The sequence below is a fragment of the Urocampus carinirostris genome, chromosome 10, assembly GCF_059441175.1.
Source record: "Urocampus carinirostris isolate Australia breed hairy pipefish chromosome 10, RoL_Ucar_1.0, whole genome shotgun sequence".
NCBI classification, from domain to species: domain Eukaryota; kingdom Metazoa; phylum Chordata; class Actinopteri; order Syngnathiformes; family Syngnathidae; genus Urocampus; species Urocampus carinirostris.
In genome coordinates, this window is record NC_142358.1 from 621,147 (window position 1) to 640,735 (window position 19,589).

The window sequence follows — 19,589 nt, forward strand, 5'->3', positions numbered from 1 at the left end:
CACTAATGGGCCTATGCAACTTGATGTGAGAAAGGAAATTATAGAATGTTTTCTGGATAACGATTTAATAGTGAATACATACCTGTCAACCTCCACGGCTCCATGCCCTTACAAAATGTTGTATTTTCCCTTACAAAATACAAAATAATCTTACACCATATTTTTTTCAAACGTGTTTATTTATGTAGTTTAACATGTATTATTGTACATGTGTTTCGTTATATCATATATATTATTAATTAACATTTTGTTGTGAGATACTGAGTTGCTCGACATGAATGAGGTTTATTATAAAAAAGGTTCCAAAAATTAAGTAGCTTGGACGTTCACCGTAGAAGGAAAAAATACATGCAAATATAATTAAGTAGATTAATACATTTTCTTATTCAAATTATTAACTCATTTTCTGCATTAAATTATTGTTTGTAATATACTGATTAAAGGGATAACCACAAACCTGTCTTTTTCATTTTCTCCTTTCATACATCCTTTTTTTCTTAACTTCTTTATACAACATAATAATTCGTAATATAATGCATCAAAGCAAGTGAGCCGTTTGAGAGCCGGCTCTCTTTTTTTTGATTTGAGCCGAAAAAGCCGGTTCTCTAAAAAGAGACGGACTTCCTTTCACTACATAACTTAAACTACCACATGAAAACCGAGGCTGCAGACACATGCGCACAGTAGCATCAAACCGCTTGCTTCTTTTGCAACGAAAAAAAACGATACCGTGATAGCGCCGAACGCGTTTGACTTGATTGATTTGACGTTTGGTGCTAGTCGGTGTATACCGGATGGTACCCATAATTGACAACTTTGCGTCGTACACATCTTAAAATACATAATAAACGTACCGCAAAAACGTACAGGTTGACAGGTATGTGAATAGATACACAAACCTGACATGTTATTCTTATGGTTGTAAGAGCCTTCTATTGGCCAGCATCATAAATGCTTTAGAATTGTCTCCACATTTGGAAAACGTTTTGAGAAGGTAGTTAGTTCATTTTATATGTGTTGACAGAGATGACAGTGGTCTATGTGATAGTTATTTGTTTAAACTGTAGTTCCACTGTCCTATCTTAAGGAAAAGAGAGTTTTAAAAATGCTATAAGTTTTGGGGGTCCTTGGGCACCCCCACAAGCGGACTGGTTACGCCCATGAGCCAGGAAGTTGTGTCAAGACTTGCTCCAATGGGACTTTCGTCTCTGATCCTGAATATTCAAATTCCTATTTAGTAAATTGTTCGGTTGTTTTTTTTTCGGGGGCTGGAGTTCTCTAACTCCGCCCAGCGCCTTTAAGGCTCGTTGATTAGCTGTAGGACTCCCATTTTGAGTGTTGCTGCTGTTTACTTGGCATGGGGACTACTGCGATTTTCGATTACATCGTGATTGGTGCTGGTGTCCAAGGATCTTTCACATCATACGAGTTGGTTAAAAGAAAAAGGAAAACTCTTCTCCTTGAGCAGGTACGTTTTAAACGTTGGCGTGTTCTTAGATACTCCCAAACGGAATGTCAAAGTCACGACATTTGTACATTTTTTTTTACCAGACATCTACATGTTATATTTCTTGATACTGTACATGTATATAAGTAGACTAGTTTTATCATATTGGTTTTCAAACGCTCACAAGTAAAGCAAAATAATGTTTTATGTCCCTCTTTTAAACACTGTATTTGAGAGTTTTGTATTACTGTAGTAGTATTTGTGTGGTATATTGTTTTATTTTAATCGCAGTCTTACTAAAGTGGTATTTTTGTAATGTTTCTGTAAATGTATTTTCATAGGAGTATTTCTGTAGTATCTTTGCAGTATTTGTAGTATTTCTGCAGTAGGTTTAAATATTTCCATTGTAGTATTTCTGTAACATAATTGTAGTTGTATTCATGTAGTATTTCTATTATATTTAATTGGGACTTTTTTATTACTATATAAATAAACTTGACTTGACTCTAGTGGTATTTTCTTTAATACTTCTTGAGAGCTATTTTTGACCATTTTTGTTTGGTGGGCTTGGTATTTATTTATTTTTCCCTTAGAACATTTTTGGTTCCCGAAAATTATAAAAATAAACATTGGATTGACTGAGTTCAGATTTTTCTGGGCACCCTTATTACGTGCATGTTTTGCAATTTGTATATTGTGTTTTCTCATTACAAAAAAATACTTTTCTTTACAATAAACAGTGAAAGTGTGACGTTTTTTCGTTGCATTGAAGTTAGGGCGTTTCTTGTACAGCCAATCAGAAGCTGCCTTTAGAAATAAATCTTGGTTCATAAAAATATCACGGTGCTGCTTATTTCTGTACGTTCAATCATAATGACTCTTTCAACAGTAGTATTTAAAAAATAAAATCAGTAAGGGCAAATTGCGTTTTTTCTTTAAGTGAATTGCAACTGACAGTCTGCTGTGACCCATAAAACGTTCTCATTGCAGGTACCATGTACAATTACCAGATAGGGTGGGCAATGCTTTTGGTTACCAATCCATTTCAAGTAAAACAGGATGGCAGTGATAAATGCTGAACTAATACTGATCCTTATTTCTTGGAAATCTCAAAATTGAATAATTAAAACCCCTTGATGCTTGATGCAAGTCAAATTTAGGAAGTAGTCTTTTAGTGAATGTCACACTTGTGAATGCTTGCATGGTGAACCATGTTTTTTTTCCCTTGTAGTTTACCCTCCCTCACACTAGAGGGAGTTCCCATGGCCAAACCCGGATCATCCGTAAGGCTTATGATGAAGACTTCTACACCCAAATGATGGAAGAATGCTACCAACTTTGGGCCACGTTGGAGAAGAAAGCTGGTGTTAAACTTTATCGGTATTTAATCAAAAAACCTTTTTCATGAGTAAAATGTTAATTAAAAAAGCAATGGGGTTAACTAAAAAAATAATACAAATCACTGCATACAATTAATTAGACATCTCCAACCTTTTTCAAGCATCGAGCTACTTTTTGATAATACTTAGAGCAAAGGGCACCCAGTTTGATACGCATTTAGAATATTGCAACTTTGCTAAGCTGCTTGATAAAAAATGGATTGAAAATGTTAATGATTAAAATGTTAGCATGCTAAAAAGCTAGTTAGTTAGCTTGTAAATAGCTAAGAAGGTAGCTAGAAAGGTCAACAGGTATAAAACTAAAAGGGAGCTAGCTTGCAGTAAAACGCCAAATAAGTGGCCAGTTAGGAAGCTAAAAAAACCCTAACCCTAACCCTAAGGAGACTATAATTTAGCTTAGTAACTAGCCAAAAAAGGTAAAATATTAACTAGATATCATTTTACAAGCTAGGTAGCCTGCTATATTACAGTGACCAACGTCCACTTTTTACGTCCGACGGGGTTTTACAAATTCATGAAAATCTCTGGCTTTGATTATTTTTACCGAAACCAATTTGCATGTGTTGAAATTGACTGACGCTTCGCACTGAATACAACGGCACTGGGTTGCCTGTGACATATTTCCTGTGAGCCTGCGCAGTGGTTGGTTCTGCTGTGCTCAGTAACAGAAAAAAACGAGAATGCCTAAGCGAAAGTGCATCGTCACAGATGAACTGCAAAATAAATTTCCTGCATACTGTCCCGGTCGAAACAAATGGGAGGCAGAGTGTACCGTGTGTGAAGCTGGCACATATGTTTCGGTGTCTAAGGGCCCGGTCACACAGCCGTTTGCGTCTGTATCGCGGGTAAAATTTTGCGATTTTTTTTTTCCTCGTGGTTGCCCGCGGTGGAAATGCGCAAAATTGGCCAACCAGCTGTTCATCCGTGGTATGCCCGCGAAACAAACGCCGGGGGCTGTTCCGCTTCCTCATCGCCTCAGTTCCACGTCCTTTCCGCGTGTGGACCACGGGTATAAAAGCTGCCGAGCCGGGCTGTAGAAATCATAACCGCTCAAGACACAGTCCCATGAAGATCAAGATTTCAAGCTATGGCACCGAAGAAGAAGCCAATATGTTATTATTGTAATAGTTCATTTTTATTTTAATATCTTGTTATGAAATGAAAAGAAATGTCAAGAAATAAAAATGGATTAAGACGAGGTCACTACGGTGACGGGGATCCATGTTCACCCCTTGACGTCTCGAGCACAACTTACGTGTGCTCGGCAAATTGCGCTGAATATATGCGGAGAAAGGCGTTTGACCGTCACACGCGTTACACACGCTAATTTACGTGATAACGCCGCGATACAGGCTCAGAACAAACGTGCTATGACCGTGCTCCACCTGCGATTACCCGCTAAAATTCCGCGTCCTACCCGCGTGTAACCACTCCCTGGCCACGTCGTTCCGCGTCTGTACCGCGTCATATCCGCGTGTGTACGACGTGTGCCGCCCGCTGTTGCCCGTGGTCTAAAGTTTTGAGCAGCGCAAAACTTTTTCGCGCGGCCAACCGCGTGTGGATTTCTTGCCGCGTGTAAAGCACGGCTGTATCTCGTCTGTATCGCGATCTCAAAGCGTCCAACAGCGTCTGCTTCACGGGGTGAAATTTCTGGTTGTGATTCAGCCGCGATACAGACGCAAACGGCTGTGTGACCGGGCCCTAACAAAGGTCCCAGAGACCTGACAGGTCACACGGACACAGAGAAAGACAAAAAAGATGAGCGTGGTGAGAATTCTGCTAAACTGACAGACTTCCTGTAAGACCTGGGAAAACAGAGGATGCTGTAACCGCAGCGGAGGGTGTGTTTGTGTTTCACACTGTTTAACACCATAACAGTTACAGGTCCATGGTTTGCACAAATGCCTTGCTGAAAACGGCATTTCCAGACTCAAACACCGGCAAAAAGTTCAGTAGTGCTCGCACTAAGAACAAAGCTATTGTGAATGCCGTTATAGCGCCCCGTTCTCTTGAAGTCGTTCATGAACCCTCAAAGTTATACTTTACTCTGGTGTTTCTACAGACGTGAGTAACCATGTAATCCATTACTTTGACTGGAAGAAGGGTGGTGCGCAAGCAAAATTAATTGAGGTTAAAGACACACCAAACGAGACAGCAGAAACAATTGCACAATATCTCATTGAAAAATTGGCAAAAAACAAATTGTCCTGAAAACGTATTGACTTTACTGGTGACATTTGCAACGCAAATTTTCTGAGGGATCCGGCGTGATGAAGGGGGGAAGAATATGTTTGCATGTTGAAGAGGATGCTGCACAACAAAACTCTGATTGGTGTGGGTTTCTCAGCACACATACTGAATTATTGTGTTCATCATCGGGCAAACGCAATAGATTGTTGACCTTGAGAATGTTATGTCCAAAATCTACCAGCAATTCCGTATTTACACAGTGCGCACTGAGAACCTGAAGGAGTACTGTGACTTTATTGACATTGAATACAGAAGTATGCTTTCTCACAGCAAGACAAGGTTACTGTCATTGTTCCCAGACATTGAGAGGATTATACAGATGTTTCCAGCTTTAAAGGCATTCTTTCTGTCTCAGCAAAAGCCACCCATAGTGATCAAGAAGTTTTTTTGAAAATGACTTCAGTGAGATCTACCACTGGCACACGCACTCACTCATGTCTGAGTTTCACACCCACATTCAAGAAATGGAAAAGTAGAACAACTTCATTATTGAGGTGAAGAAAATTCTGAACAACATCCACACCATTTTCTCCTTGCAGTTTTTGACTTCGGTTGCCGAGGCAAAAACTCGGGCATAGGAGGAGTTTGGCGAGGCCATGGAAGCCGACTTCCGAACGGCTTCGAGGAAATTCTGGGGAAGTAGAGCCTGAGGACTCTGGGTTGGGCTCTCATATCACTGGGTTGAAGTCACCGAGGTGGTCGATGAGATCCACCTGGATGTTGTGGGCGTGTCATGGTTGACACGCCTCTGCAACATCGCGTGGACATCGGGGACAGTGCCTCTGGACTGGCAGACTGGGGGTGGTGGTTCCCGTCTTTAAGAAGGGGGACCGGAGAGTGTGTTCCAACTACAGGGGAATCACACTTCTCAGCCTCCCTATTCAGGGGTACTGGAGAGGAGGGTCCGCCAGAAAGTCAGATCTCGGATTCAGGAGGAACAGTGTGGTTTTTGTCCTGGCCGTGGAACACTGGACCAGCTCTATACACTCTGCAGGGTCTTTGAGGGTGCATAGGAGTTTGCCTGTCCGGTCTACATGTGTTTTGTGGACTTGGAGAAGGCATTCGACCGTGTTCCTCGGGAGGCCCTGTGGGGGGTGCTTCGGGAGTATGGGGTACCGCACAGTCTTATACGGGCTGTGCGGTCCCTGTATGCCCGGTGCCAGAGTCTGGTCCGCATTGCCGGCAGTAAGTCAGATTAGTTCCCGGTGAGGGTTGGGCTCCGCCAGGGCTGCCCTTTGTCACCGATTCTGTTCATAACTTTTATGGACAGAATTTCTAGGCGCAGCCTTGGCGGGGATGGATTCCGGTTTGGGGGCCTCAGCATTGCGTCACTGCTTTTTGCAGATGACGTGGTGCTGTTGGCTTCCTCAGGCAGTGATCTTCAGCAGCCGAGTGTGAAGCGGCTGTGATGAGGATAAGCACCTCCAAGTCTGAGGCCATGGTTCTCAGTCGGAAAAGGGTGGTATGCTCCCTCCGGATCGGGGAGGAGGTCTTGCCCCAAGTGGAGGAGTTCAAGTATATTGGGGTCTTGTTCACAAGTGAGGGTAGGACGGAACGGGAGATCGACAGACGGGTCGGTGCAGCGTCTGCCGTCATTCGGACCCTGTACCGGTCCGTCGTGGTGAAGATGGAGCTGAGCCGAAAGGCAAAGCTCTCGATCTACCGGTCGATCTACGTTCCTACCCTCACCTATGGTCATGAACTTTGGGTCATGACCAAAAGAACACGATCCCGGATACAAGTGGCCGAAATGAGTTTCCTCCGCAGGGTGGCTGGGTTCTCCCTTAGAGCTAAGGTGAGAAGCTCAGTCATCCGGGAGAGACTCGGTGTAGAGCCACTGCTCCTCCGCGTTGAGAGGAGCCAGTTGAGGTGGCTCGGGCATCTAATAAGGATGCCTCCCTCGGGAGGTGTTCCGGGCATGTGCCACCGGCAGGAGGCCCCGGGGGCGACCCAGGACACCTTGGAGAGACTATGTCTCTCGGCTGGCTTGGGAACGCCTCGGGGTCCCGTCGGATTAGCTGGAGGAGGTGACTAGGGATAGGGACGTCTGGGCTTCCCTTTTAACGCTGCTGCCCCCGCAACCCGACCTCGGATAAGCGGAAGACGATGGATGGATGGATGGATGGACATCCACACCATTCTTCCTGAACGCAAGAGCAGCAACTTTTTGTCTCTTAAAGTTAAGCGACTACTAGCACAAAAGTGCTGCGATGGACTTGGTAAAGGCTGCAACCAGTTCTGTGCCGACGTGCAAGGCCTGTACAGTGCATGTCTGGAGTATCTGGAGAAGTGGATGACTTCCATGGAAGACTTCTCAACATTCATGTGGATGGATATGAGTAAATTATGTGGAGGCCTGCAGTACCTAGTAGAAAAAGGGGTGCCAATTGATAATGTGAAGTGTTTTGACCAGGTCACCAATCTGAGGAAATGTACAGAAAGGTGCAACAGTGATGAGGAGTTCATTGGCTTGCAGGTGCACCAGAAATGGACAAAATATATTGAAAATGCCAAAAGCATTCCATGTTATTCAGAACTCATGAATATTGCACAGTTTGTCTTTGCACTTCCTTCTCATAATACCAATGTTGAGAGGGCTTCCTCATAGATGCAGAGTAAGTGGATCAATGAGAGAAAAAGGCTTTCTGTTGAAGAGGTTTTATTTAGAACATTATTTCAGATTATTTTCACAGCAAGAATTCAAAAGACAGCTATTATTTTGTTTAAGGTTGATCTGCTAAAACAGAGGAGGCGTAACTCTTTATTAGTATTTCATTCCAGTTTATACACGTTATTATTGTTCTACTATTTTAGGAATAATAAAGTCTGTTGAGAAACCGCTAAGAATTTGACCTCGATTTTCAATCCCTACGGAGGAGGCTGACTGTGAATATATTAATGTGATAAGGCATCTTTGAGTGAACTTCAAGTATAATTTAGGTATGCTGAGACCGGGCCGAGTGTCCTTTTTTTTTGGAAATCAAAATACGGTCACCCTATGCTATACATTATAGCTAAAAGTTCAGAAGATAGCTAGGTATAAAGGTTGCCAGATAGCTTGCCTAAAATATTTGCTCATTCGCTTTATAAAACTCATAAATTGGAATTTAGTTTGTTTCCGTAGTGCAGTGGTTAGCACATTTGCCTAACACTCGTATGGTCTCCGAGTCGAGACCAGATGAAAACATGTTGACCTGGAGAGGGAAGACCCCCTTCCCCCTGCATGCTATACTTGCCCAAGACACATCACAGGAAATAGTGCCCTTACAACCCTAATGGTTAATCAATAAAAAGATGAATACATTTGTTTAATACATAAATAGATTCCCATTCCATCTTTTAATTAATTGCTTAAAATTAATTAATCGCTTAAAAGTAATTGTCAATACTCAAATAGGGTTTTTTTGCCCATAAACAGCAACTTACTTATTCAAATTTTTCAAATAACAACTTGTGTTGTTACTAGGTTAATTATTATAAAGTAGACTTTTTCAACCAATAAAAAAAATGACGGTAGAAAATAACAATATTCCAGCACAGACCCGCAGGCACCTCAACTGTCATTAGGGGGATCTTTGGTTTCAGCGGGCACCGTGTTGGAGACCCCAAAATTAAAAGAAGTCAAAAACTGCAAGTACAAAGGCCTACTTTATGCATATTTTTTCATCACAAAAATTAACTGACTCCAAACATATTTTATTACTAAGGATTAATTATTGCACGTTAGTTTCCAAACCACACAAATGTTTTGAGGTAGGAGTCAGCAACGTGGTGCCCATGGGGACCAGGTCGCCCCCTACAGACAGCTGAGGTCCCTGCGGATCTCTTCTGAAAGTAGCTTGCCAGTGCAGGGTCATTGTGATTTTCTAGTGAAATTATTTTTGTAGTGATTGGCTGTGTCTATCAAACTCTACTACCAATAATTAACCAGGTAAAATCAAAGTAACAACATGGTAATAATAAGTTGTTATTTTAGAAATGCAAATCAAACTGGTTCCTCAAGAAGTAGCTCTTAGCTTGAAAACGGTTGGAGACCTCTGTCTTAAGGGCTGTCCAGTGCAGTACAACCCCTTAAACACTGTTGGTAAACAAATGTGTCTGTATGATGGCACCAGTCACTGAAATACATAATGCCACATGTCATTGGAAAGCTTAAACTCTTTCAAAATGTACTCATTACAGAAACAGTCTGAAACAAGATAACCGAAAACTATAAAGCCGGCATTACTTACCTATTAGGTGTACTTGCAGTCATCAAATACGTTTAATGTATGCAAACATGGAGTTGAGTCAGTGAATCCAACCATGCAAAATGTTTACTCCAAAATACTCTATAATGCTGACGGATAAGAAAAATCTGCCTGAAAGTATTTCTGCTTCGTTGAACGATCCTTTTTGAAATCCATTGGCATCCCCCTAATACTCCCTTTTGAAAATAAACAGACTTTGCAAAATTATTTCCAATATGGTCGTTAGCCTCTGACCTTTTGATTGATACCACTCTCGGCCAACAACAGTTTTTTTTTTTTCTATCTGTGCCTGTTTGATAAAAGAGTTCACCTCCTGAAGATCCGAGTTCAGCCAGTTGTAACCGAATAAAAAGATTATTGACATTGGTTAGCCAATGAAATTGCCAACATAAATGTATACCATTTTTTATTGTGTAGTTAAATCAGGGCCAAAAAAAGTGTGTCCAACCGCAACTCAGGATCGATTTTGCTCACACCATTACTACACGAAAATGTCCACAATCATTGAGTTCTTTAACGAGGAGTCAAAAATTTACATCTCTTTCAAATGTCTGAAAAAATTGCTAAAGTAAAATAAACTTTTTAGTGTTGAAAACTGTCACTTTTGGAAACCCTTTAGAAAAATGTGTAAAATACAATATTTTTATTTTTTCAGCTTAAGATCAAATTTGACCAGGTAGGGCTACAAGATATTGTTTCACCTGTTTTCCAGCTAAGAGGCTCATGCTACACTCATCTGTAGAAATTTAATTGCAAATAAACAGGCAAGAAAATAAAAACTTTTTCTTTGTGTTTTAACTCAGATTACCTAAAGGTAATACGACTTGTAGTGATTATTTCAGTTTGGGACAAAATCTCAGACTCTTGCTCTTTCAAAAGAGACCAAAACCGTTCATATTCGCCAAACGGTTTAAGAACATTGTACAATTTACTTTGGATTAAGCCTTGGATAGGGATTTTAGGCAGATTTTACAGGAACGCTAACACAGTTAAGTCCAATATGGGTTCTATCTAGTGGTAGTTGGGTGTTTGAAAGTGATTTTTGCCAAAGCACTTGCATGCGTTTTTTTCAATATTATTTAAAAAAAAAACATACCTTTTTGTCAATATTGCAACACTTCAGGCTTAACATTTAAAGCTAAACATTTTTGAAATATTTTCCATGTACCAACACAATCATGAAGTGGAACCCAATTATTTGAACATTATATTTTACTAAAAAAAACGAAAAGTAGATGTTGGAAAAATATTGGCCCCTTGCTAACCCAGTTCAGCTATCTGGCTCCAGAAGTTATCTGACGACTTCAGAATGATTTAATGTTGAGCTAAATGACTAACAATAATAAACAGAGTGCACCTGTATCTCATTAAGTCTCAGTGTAAATGCACCTGCTTTTCTGATGGGGTCAGAGGTTTCAGAAAAGGTGACAGACAGCCAGAGATGGGTGGAGTAGCCAAAAATGTCAAGGAACCTCAAGTAAAAGGTCTGTTACTTCAGAATAACATTACTCAAGTATAAGTAAAAATAGTCATCCGATATTTTTAAGGCCTACAGAAAATGCTTTGCAGGCCCTCACAACCCACCATTGTTAAACCACTGCAAACCTACCAAGACCTGGCCGTCTCACTAAACCTTTGGCCCAAACAAGGAAAAAACTAATCAGAGAAGCAACCAAGAGTGCTATTAATCACATTAGATGACCAGCAGGAATACACAGCTGAGGTGGGATAACCTGTGAATAATACAACTACTTGTCATTGCATAAATCTGCCCTTTATGGAAGATTGGAAAGAAGAAAGCCCTTTCTGAAGGAATACCTTTAAAAGGCCCTTTTGCCCACATGGGAGACCCAAATAGCTTGTGGAACAAGGCTGTCTGGTCAGATTAAACAAAGATTTAGCTTTTTGGGCTGAATGCAAGCGTTACATTTGACGTGAGATTAACACTGAACATCAGCCTAAAACACTTTTCAGACTGTCAAACATTGTGGTGGCAGCATCATGCTCTGGGGTGGCTTTTCTTCAGCAGCGTCTGGGAAGATCGTTAGTTAATTGTAAGATGGGTGAAGGGAAACAGGGAAAATCTGGCAGAACATCTGTTGGAGTCTGCAAGAGACCTGAGAATGGGGTGCAGGTTCACCTTCCAACTAAACAATGACCTCAAACTTGTTAAAATAATGGCTATCTACCTCTACAGACGAACAGGTCTTCTACTGATGGGACCAGAAAACAGTCAGAGCTACCTTGACTTTAAACATACCTTGGAGAAGAACAACGTACCTGTAGTGGTTCTGACCCCTGAGAACTTCAATAAGCACATTCCGAATGTAATCCTGGCAAAGGGGGACGGTGCTTTGGTGGACACCACTGCTGGAGTCCTGTATGCAGATCGGGCACTCAAAGTTGCACAGGTACAGTAAGAGTACATCAGACAAATTCAAGATGTTAACAAGATTGAAGATGATTTACTGCAGGGGTCGAGAACTAATGGCTCATGAGGCATATATGGCTCTTTTCATCAGAATATATAGCTCAAAGATAAAATTCAACAATTGCAAATTTCTCTGTGGTGTTCCAAAGTTGGTTGAATTGATCGAGGTCTAGGCAAATGTGAAGCCGAAACAACACAGACGAGATCAAAGGTACAGCAGATTCTCAACTACAATTTACAGTTGGGTCTCACATCAACATACCCTGTTTTGGTAGTAGGTGGCTAAGAAACCCTTTAGGTGGATGTTCATGAAACTATGTATGTTAATTTTTGACATATTTAATGATGAAAACACACTGATCAAACTGAAACAACAGAAACCACTCAGAGCAATTTGTTTGAGTGAACGGCAGGGGTGGGCGGATCTCTGCAAACAGCTATCCCTTCGCGCTATTGCTCAGTGCGGTCTGCGCAGAAGGTAAACATGACAATATGCGTCTCGTTTGAAGAATTCTGTCACATTTTAAATAAAAAACTTTGCTTGCACCTCGTTTTGAAACCATTATTTAGAACAAGAATGACTGTCTAAATAAGCCTCCTCAATCTTATATAATTGAGGGAGGAAGACAAATTTAAGTGCTGTACATGTGTGTGTATATATATATATATATATATATATATATATATATATATATATATCCAGGCACTCCTGTTTCCTCCCACATTCCAAAGACATGCATTTCAGGTGGATTGGCCGGTCCAAATTGTCCCTAGGTGTGAATGAGCAAGCGAGTTGTCTGTCCCTGGTGCCCTGCGATTGGCTGGCAACCAGTTCAGGGTGTCCCCTGCCCACGACCCTACTGAGGATAAGCGGTGCAGCTAATGAGATGATATATATATATATATGAGAATGGCTCTGGTATTATTATTTAATAAATATGATGAAATTATCAAATTACCACATTGAAATAAAATGTGCTGAAGAATTATTTACCTTTTAGTGGTATCGTTGAATTTTGTCTTGAAATATATGGTGTGGCGCTCTCAAAAAATGTGATTAAATACTTTTCCCTACATGGTTAGAGGTCATGGGATCAAATCCAGCTACCAGCCTTTCTGTGCGGAGTTTGCATGTTATCCCCGTGTTTGCCTGGGTATCCTCTGAGCACTCTCACAATCTATAAACATCTCTGTGTGCCCTGCTACTGGCTGGCAACTAATTAATGAATGAATGGAAACTTTATTCGAACATTAAAATAAAAACAGAACAAAAACAATAACTAAACAACAAAATAATATTACATAATATGTTTGAAAAGGGGTAATCATTTGAAGCAAATGCTTATATTCCCTACCCCTTCATCTTCCTTATTAAACACACCAATTATATAACAACAATTGTAATAATATTGATAATAACAGTTATGATATAACAACAGCAACAATAACACAAAGTTAATCATAGTTCTAGACGCACTATTCCCAATCTCTCGTATCACTCGTACCCGATTTTCTTCATCTCTCTATTCCGCCAGGAATGTTTTTTTGTATTTTAATTTGAACAAGTGAATAGTTGGACATTGTTTGATCTCGTCTTACAAACCGCTTGACTCCACACACAGACACACACATACTTCTGCTGGCGGTTCTCACCTTTGGGATCATGAATTCACGACAGCCCCTTAAGTTATAATTTCCTTCTTTACGAATGAATAATTTATGAAATGTTTTATTGGCACTATGTTTTTGTTGACCTTAAATAGCAGTTGTGCAGTGAAAAAAATGACTAAATCATCTAATTTTAATAATTTGGAAAGCAGGAATAAATAAAATATTAGTATGATCTCAATATCTTACCCTGTGTATAGTTCTAATTGCACGTTTTTGGAGGATAAAAAGGGGCTGTAATGAACTTTTGTAATTATTCCCCGAGACTTCTGCAAAATATGTTAAGTATGGCAGAACTAGAGAACAATATAATAAATGCAATGCATTATAGTTCAAAATGAATTTGGCTTTATTAATTATTGAAATGCTTTTAGATACTTTAGTTTGTATGTGTCTGGTGTGTGTTTTCCAGCTTAATTTATTGTCTATTATGACCCCTAAAAACTCAATTTCTGATACAGGGTCTATTGCAGCACCATCCATTTTTACTTCTAAATTTTGATTTGCCTTGCGATTACCAAATTATATTACTTTGGTTTTATTTAAATTTAAAGATAATTTATTTGTATCCATCCATACTTTTAGGTTAATTAATTCACGATTAATACAGGTTACCAAATCAATATAGTTATCATTTGAATACAAAATGTTAGTGTCGTCTGCAAATATTACTATTTTCTGTTATGTCTTGCCATGGCGCCTGGCTGGCCCCGCCCATGGACACCGGCTGACTCGCATTGACTGATTGCTTCTGTGGGTACTTAAACGCGCTCCTTTGAACTGTGTTTTGGCTGGAGCGTTTGTTATACTTGTTATACTTGTTAAACCTGGTTAAACTCTGTGAGACTTCTGTTAAATCCTGTTAAATGCCTAGTTCCGTGAATCTGCCCGTGTTTGATCCTGTTTTGTTTGTGGTCTGATCCGTTTGTTTTTGGACATTCTTTTCTTTTGAGTGGATTTTCAATCCACTCTTGCGACCATCGATTCCCGGATCGATTGTGCACCCTCCTCCTCTCCCCCCCAAAAATTGTGAGTAGGTCTACGCGAATGGGTCCTTTCCTGTTTCCCGCTTCACTACGTGAAAATTTTTAATAGTTTTGATACATTAAAGATATCGTTAATATGTAAATTAAATAACTTTGGACCCAGGATAGAACCCTGTGGTACTCCACAACAGATGTCCAAGTATTCAGATGACAACTCTCCCATTTTAACGTATTGCTTCCTCCCTGTAACATAAATTTGAATCTATTAAAAAGCCAAACCCCTGCTGCCATATCTTTCCAGTTTTTTTTTAATAGTATATTATGATTAATGATATTAAATGCTTTTTTTAAGTCAATAAATACCCCAACTGCGTATCTCTTTTTTTCTATGCTATGGGTAATTTCTTCTACTGCATCAATAACAGCCATTGTTGCTGATCTGTTTGCTCTAAAACCATATTGACTTTCATTAATCAATTTATGTTTATCTACAAATTGTTCTAGTCTATTATTGTAAAGTTTCTCTAATATTTTAGAGAACTGAGGAAATAGAGATACCGGTCTTCAGTTTGTAAAAATGTGCTTGTTTCCATTTTTGTATATTGGTATAACTTTTGCTGTTTTCATTAGATTTGGAAATTTGCCTGATAGAAATGATAGATTACATATGTAGGTCAATGGTTTCACAATGCTATTTATAATTTGCTTAACTAGTACCATATAGATGTCAAAACAATCCATAGACGTTTTGTTTTTACAGTTGTTAACCACATCTAAGATCTCTGATTCCATAACCCCAGATAAAAACATGGCAGCGAACATAGTAGACACGTCCCTCCCCACGCAACGCCAACAATGGCTGAACTCGGAAAGCAGGACGAATCTGCCTCCTTCCTGCACCAGTTTTTGGGACAAGTTCGCCAAGTCTACGGCGACGGCGACTCCGTGCTTTCTCCTTTGAAACCCACAGACGCCAAAATCGTGGCGCACATTAGTGGCTTTGCTAGCTTCACTCGCGGTGCGGTGCGTTCACGTGCAGTTCAGGGGGAAGACGGCTGGGATGGGCTCCAGCACCCCCGTGACCCTACTTAGGATAAACGGTACAGATAATGAATGGATGAATGGTTCTTTGGGTCAAAAAGGTTTCGACACCTGCTTTAGTCTGTCAACATTTTTTGGGAGACATGCTTACTGTATAATGTTATTGTGATGGTAAACAAAAATAAAGACACGCATAAAAATACTTGGATTACAATCTAAGCCAATTCATTATTAGTAGGTGTGGACTCAAGGTTCATTGTTCATGGATGTCTTAACCACTGTGGGGTCTAAGTAGTAGACCACTGACGTGTGGAGCTATAAATTGGCTAACGGTAGAAAACAATTTGTTTAGTTTTTATACAGCTGCAGCTGGAGGGGAGTGGGGGAGGAGCAGACAATTTACTCGCTTTCGGCTCTCCAGTTACACTCACTCTGGGTCACCCCTTGTCTGCCTCTGTGTTTTATTGAAATGGTATGTTGAGACTAAAGACCAAAGACCCCTCCCCCCCTGGAAAAGTACCAACACATTTAAACAAAGACAGGAAGACTAAAAGAAGGCCAAAACGAACATCAAACTGATTAGAAATACACACCTTGAGCAAATAAGTTTAAGCCTACTTTACATCACGAGGCCATAGGGGCACCACTTCCTGTGGTGTGTCTTGGGCAAGTACAGCATGGCTGTGCCCATCTCTCTTTACGCTGTTTTTTAGGGTACAAATGGATACAGTAATTTTAAAAAGTATGAGCCCCCTTCCTGAATTTTGTGTCTCTTTTTACTAATTTATCGCTTACACAGGTTTTTGATCATCAAAACAATTGTAATGTCACACAGACAACCCAAGGAAATGCAAAATGTAGTTTTGAAATGTTGATTCCATTTATTATGGTAGATAGATAGATAGATAGATAGATAGATACTTTATCCATCACACTTCCAGCAGTATCATTGTGTTGAAAAATAAAATACTAGTAAAATACAAAAAATAGAATGCAGAAATGGGCGGTGCAGTGGTTAGCGCGTGTGCGGCACAGTTCTGAGGTCGTGGGAACCTCCTGCGTGGGTTCAAATCCAGCTACCGGCCTTACTGTGCGGATTTTGTTTGTTCTCCCCGTGCTTGCGTGGGTTTCCTCCGGGCACTCCGGTTTCCTCCCGCATTCTCAAGACATGCATGGTGAATTGTCCGGTCCAAATTGTCCCTAGGTGTGACTGAGCGAGTGAGTTGTCTGTCCCCGTGTGCCCTGCAATTGGCTGGCAACCAGTTCAAGGTGTCCCCTGCGTACTGCCCGGAGATGGCTGGGATTGGCTCCCGTGACCCAAAAAAGGATAAGCGGTACAGCTAATGAGACGAGATGAGAATACATAAATACCCAATATAACGTATTGATATAGAATATTTAAATAGTGCTACATAAGATACACACTGTAATAAACATAGGGCAATATGCTATTGTGGGGGTGGGGTTTAATGTGGGCTTTAACTCCCCGGGTGGAGTTAAAGAGCCTCATGGCATGAGGAAGAAATGATCTCCTCAGTCTGTCCGTGGACAGTAGTCTGTCTCTTAAGCTGCTCTTCCGTTTGGCGATGATGCTGTGTAGTGGATGTGATGAATTGTCCATGATTGACCGCAGCTTTTTCAGTGCTCTCTCAGCAACAGTTGTCAGGCTGTCCAGCTCTGTGCCCACAACAGAGCCCGCTTTCCTCACCAGTTTATTAAGACGAGGGGCATCCTTCTTCTTAGCGCTGCCTCCCCAACACGCTGCCGCATAGAAGAGGGCGCTTGCCACAGCAGTCTCATACGGCCGAGTCATTCCTAAGACTTAAAAAGTGGTCGGCGGCGCCCTCTGTTGGCTGCGGCTGCATCGGCTCGCTACAACGGGTCAGGTGCAATCGACATTTCGTTCTGTGTACATTGTTACACAGAATGACAATACAAGGAAATTATTATTATTATTATTAGAACATTTGCAGGAGCTCTTAGCATAATTTGAAGGTCGCCAGCCTTCTGAGCAAGTACAGTCAGCTTTGTCCTTTCCTGCATAGAGCTTCTGTTTTGGCAGTCCAGTCCAGTTTATTGTCCAGCTGCACACCCAAATATTTTTAGGTCTGGACAAATTCTACACATTCTCCTTTGATACTTACAGGAACCGGGTGAGTTTTAGTTCTCCTGAAGTCCATCACCATCTCCCTGGTCTTGGTGGTGTTCAGGTGCGGGTGGTTAACGTCGCTCCATTGGACAAAGTCCTGAATCAATTTCCTGTACTCCTCCTCCTGCCCACTTCTGATACATCCCACAATAGCAGTGTCATCAGCAAACTTCTGCACGTGGCAGGACTCAGAGTTGTACTGAAAGTCCAACGTGTACAGGGTGAATATGAACGGAGAGAGCACGGTCCCCTGCGGCGATCCAGTGCTGCTGACCACAGTGTCCGATGTACAGCCCCCTGTTTCACATACTGGGGTCTACCTGTCAGGTAGTCCTTAATCCATGCTACAAGGTGTGAGCTTACACCCATCTCTGTCAGTTCACCACTAAGTAGCAGAGGCTGTATGGTACTGGAGAAGTCCAAAAATGTAATCCTCACAGCACCCTTGCCGCTGTCCAGGTGAGAGAGGGATCGGTGTAGCATGTAGATAGTACAACTAATGTAAGCCTCTGAGGAAAAAGTAATTCCCCCTGTTAAATCGCGTACTAACTGACTAACCACAGTCTTGGGAAAGCTGAGTTCAATCCACAGGCCACACCCAAAATAATTGCCACCACCTTTGTTGAAGCCAGAATACACTAAAATTGAATCTGGTACACATTGTGAAGTAAGCTACAAAATCTCAAGAATGAAATTGACATACTACGATCCAAAAACATTTCAGAAGAAATTACAACAAAAATTACCAAGAAATGGGACTTAAATATCAGTCCGGAAAATGTCACTAAGTCATTTCCGAGGCTGTAGGGCTAGAGCGGGCGACTGACACAGCCGTTATCCGCAAATGGAGAAAACTGGGAACAGTGGCAAACCATCCCAGGAGTGGTCAACCAACTAAGATTACTCTAAGAGTGATGACGGCTCAACCCCCCAAAATATTCAAGGAACTACAGGCCTCTCCGGCCTCACTTAAGGTCAAGTGTTTATGACCCCACTATATGAAAAACATTGGCCAAAAATGGCATCCATGGGAGAGTTCCAAGGCAAAAAACACTTTTGAGACTTTTGGAGAAACATTCTGTGGACTGATGAGTCAAATTTTTAACTTTTTGGAAGGTTTCCAGCCTGTTACATCTAGTATGTAAATGGTACAGTAATTTGTCAAAAAGAACATGTCAACAGGTAAGCATGGTAGTGGCCATGTGATGGTCTCAGGGGCTACTTTGCTTCCTCAGGAGCAAGACAATTTGCTGTGGTTGGTGGAATAATGAATTTTTGGGGCGGCTGTAGCTCAGGAGGTAGAGCGATCGTTTTAGGATTAAGGGATCCCAGTTCGAATCCCGGCTTGTCCGTGTTACATGTCGAAGTGTCCTTGGGTAAGACACTGAACCCTAAATACCCCCAATAAGCAGGTTAGCGCCTTACATGGCTGCACAGATCACGGCCGCTATTGGGAAATGTAAAGCACAATGTAAAGCGCTTTGGGAAGTCATTGACTTGAAAAGCGCTATATAAATGCAGATCATTTCATTTCATTTGTGTTTACCAAAAGAATGTCTGGCCATCACTTTGTGTCCTCATATTTGAGCACTCTTGGATCATGCAGCAGAACAATGATCTGCAACACGAGCAAGTCCACCCTGTGAATGGCTTAAAAACAAAACAAAGTGAACGTTCTGTAGTAGCCAAGTCACAGTCTGGATTTAAATCCAATTGAGATCCTGTGGTGTGACCTTAAGTGGCAGTTCATGCTAGAAAACCCGTCAATAGGGCAGATTTGCAACAATTTTGCAAAGAACATTGGGCCAAAATCTTCCACAATTATTGTGAACGTTTGATTTCGCTTCCAAGGGTGGTTTAAGTGGCAAATACATTTTCACATTGGGCAGGATAGGTTTGGATTTTTTTGTGCTTTAATAAATGTAATCAACAATTTGAAACTGCATTCTGTATATCCTTGGATTATC

General features: G+C 41.0%; 1 protein-coding gene across 1 annotated transcript in view; it reads left to right on the forward strand.

Moving 5' to 3' along the window:
• Positions 1–1,194: 1,194 nt before the first annotated feature.
• Positions 1,195–19,589, forward strand: part of pipox (pipecolic acid oxidase) — a 51,619-nt gene continuing 33,224 nt past the window's right edge. Inside the window, exons 1-3 of the mRNA XM_088345492.1 lie at positions 1,195–1,468; positions 2,679–2,827; positions 11,545–11,758. Of these exons, the coding sequence (XP_088201618.1) occupies positions 1,358–1,468; positions 2,679–2,827; positions 11,545–11,758 (474 nt within the window). The 5' untranslated portion in view covers positions 1,195–1,357. The remainder of the gene's footprint in view (positions 1,469–2,678; positions 2,828–11,544; positions 11,759–19,589) is intronic.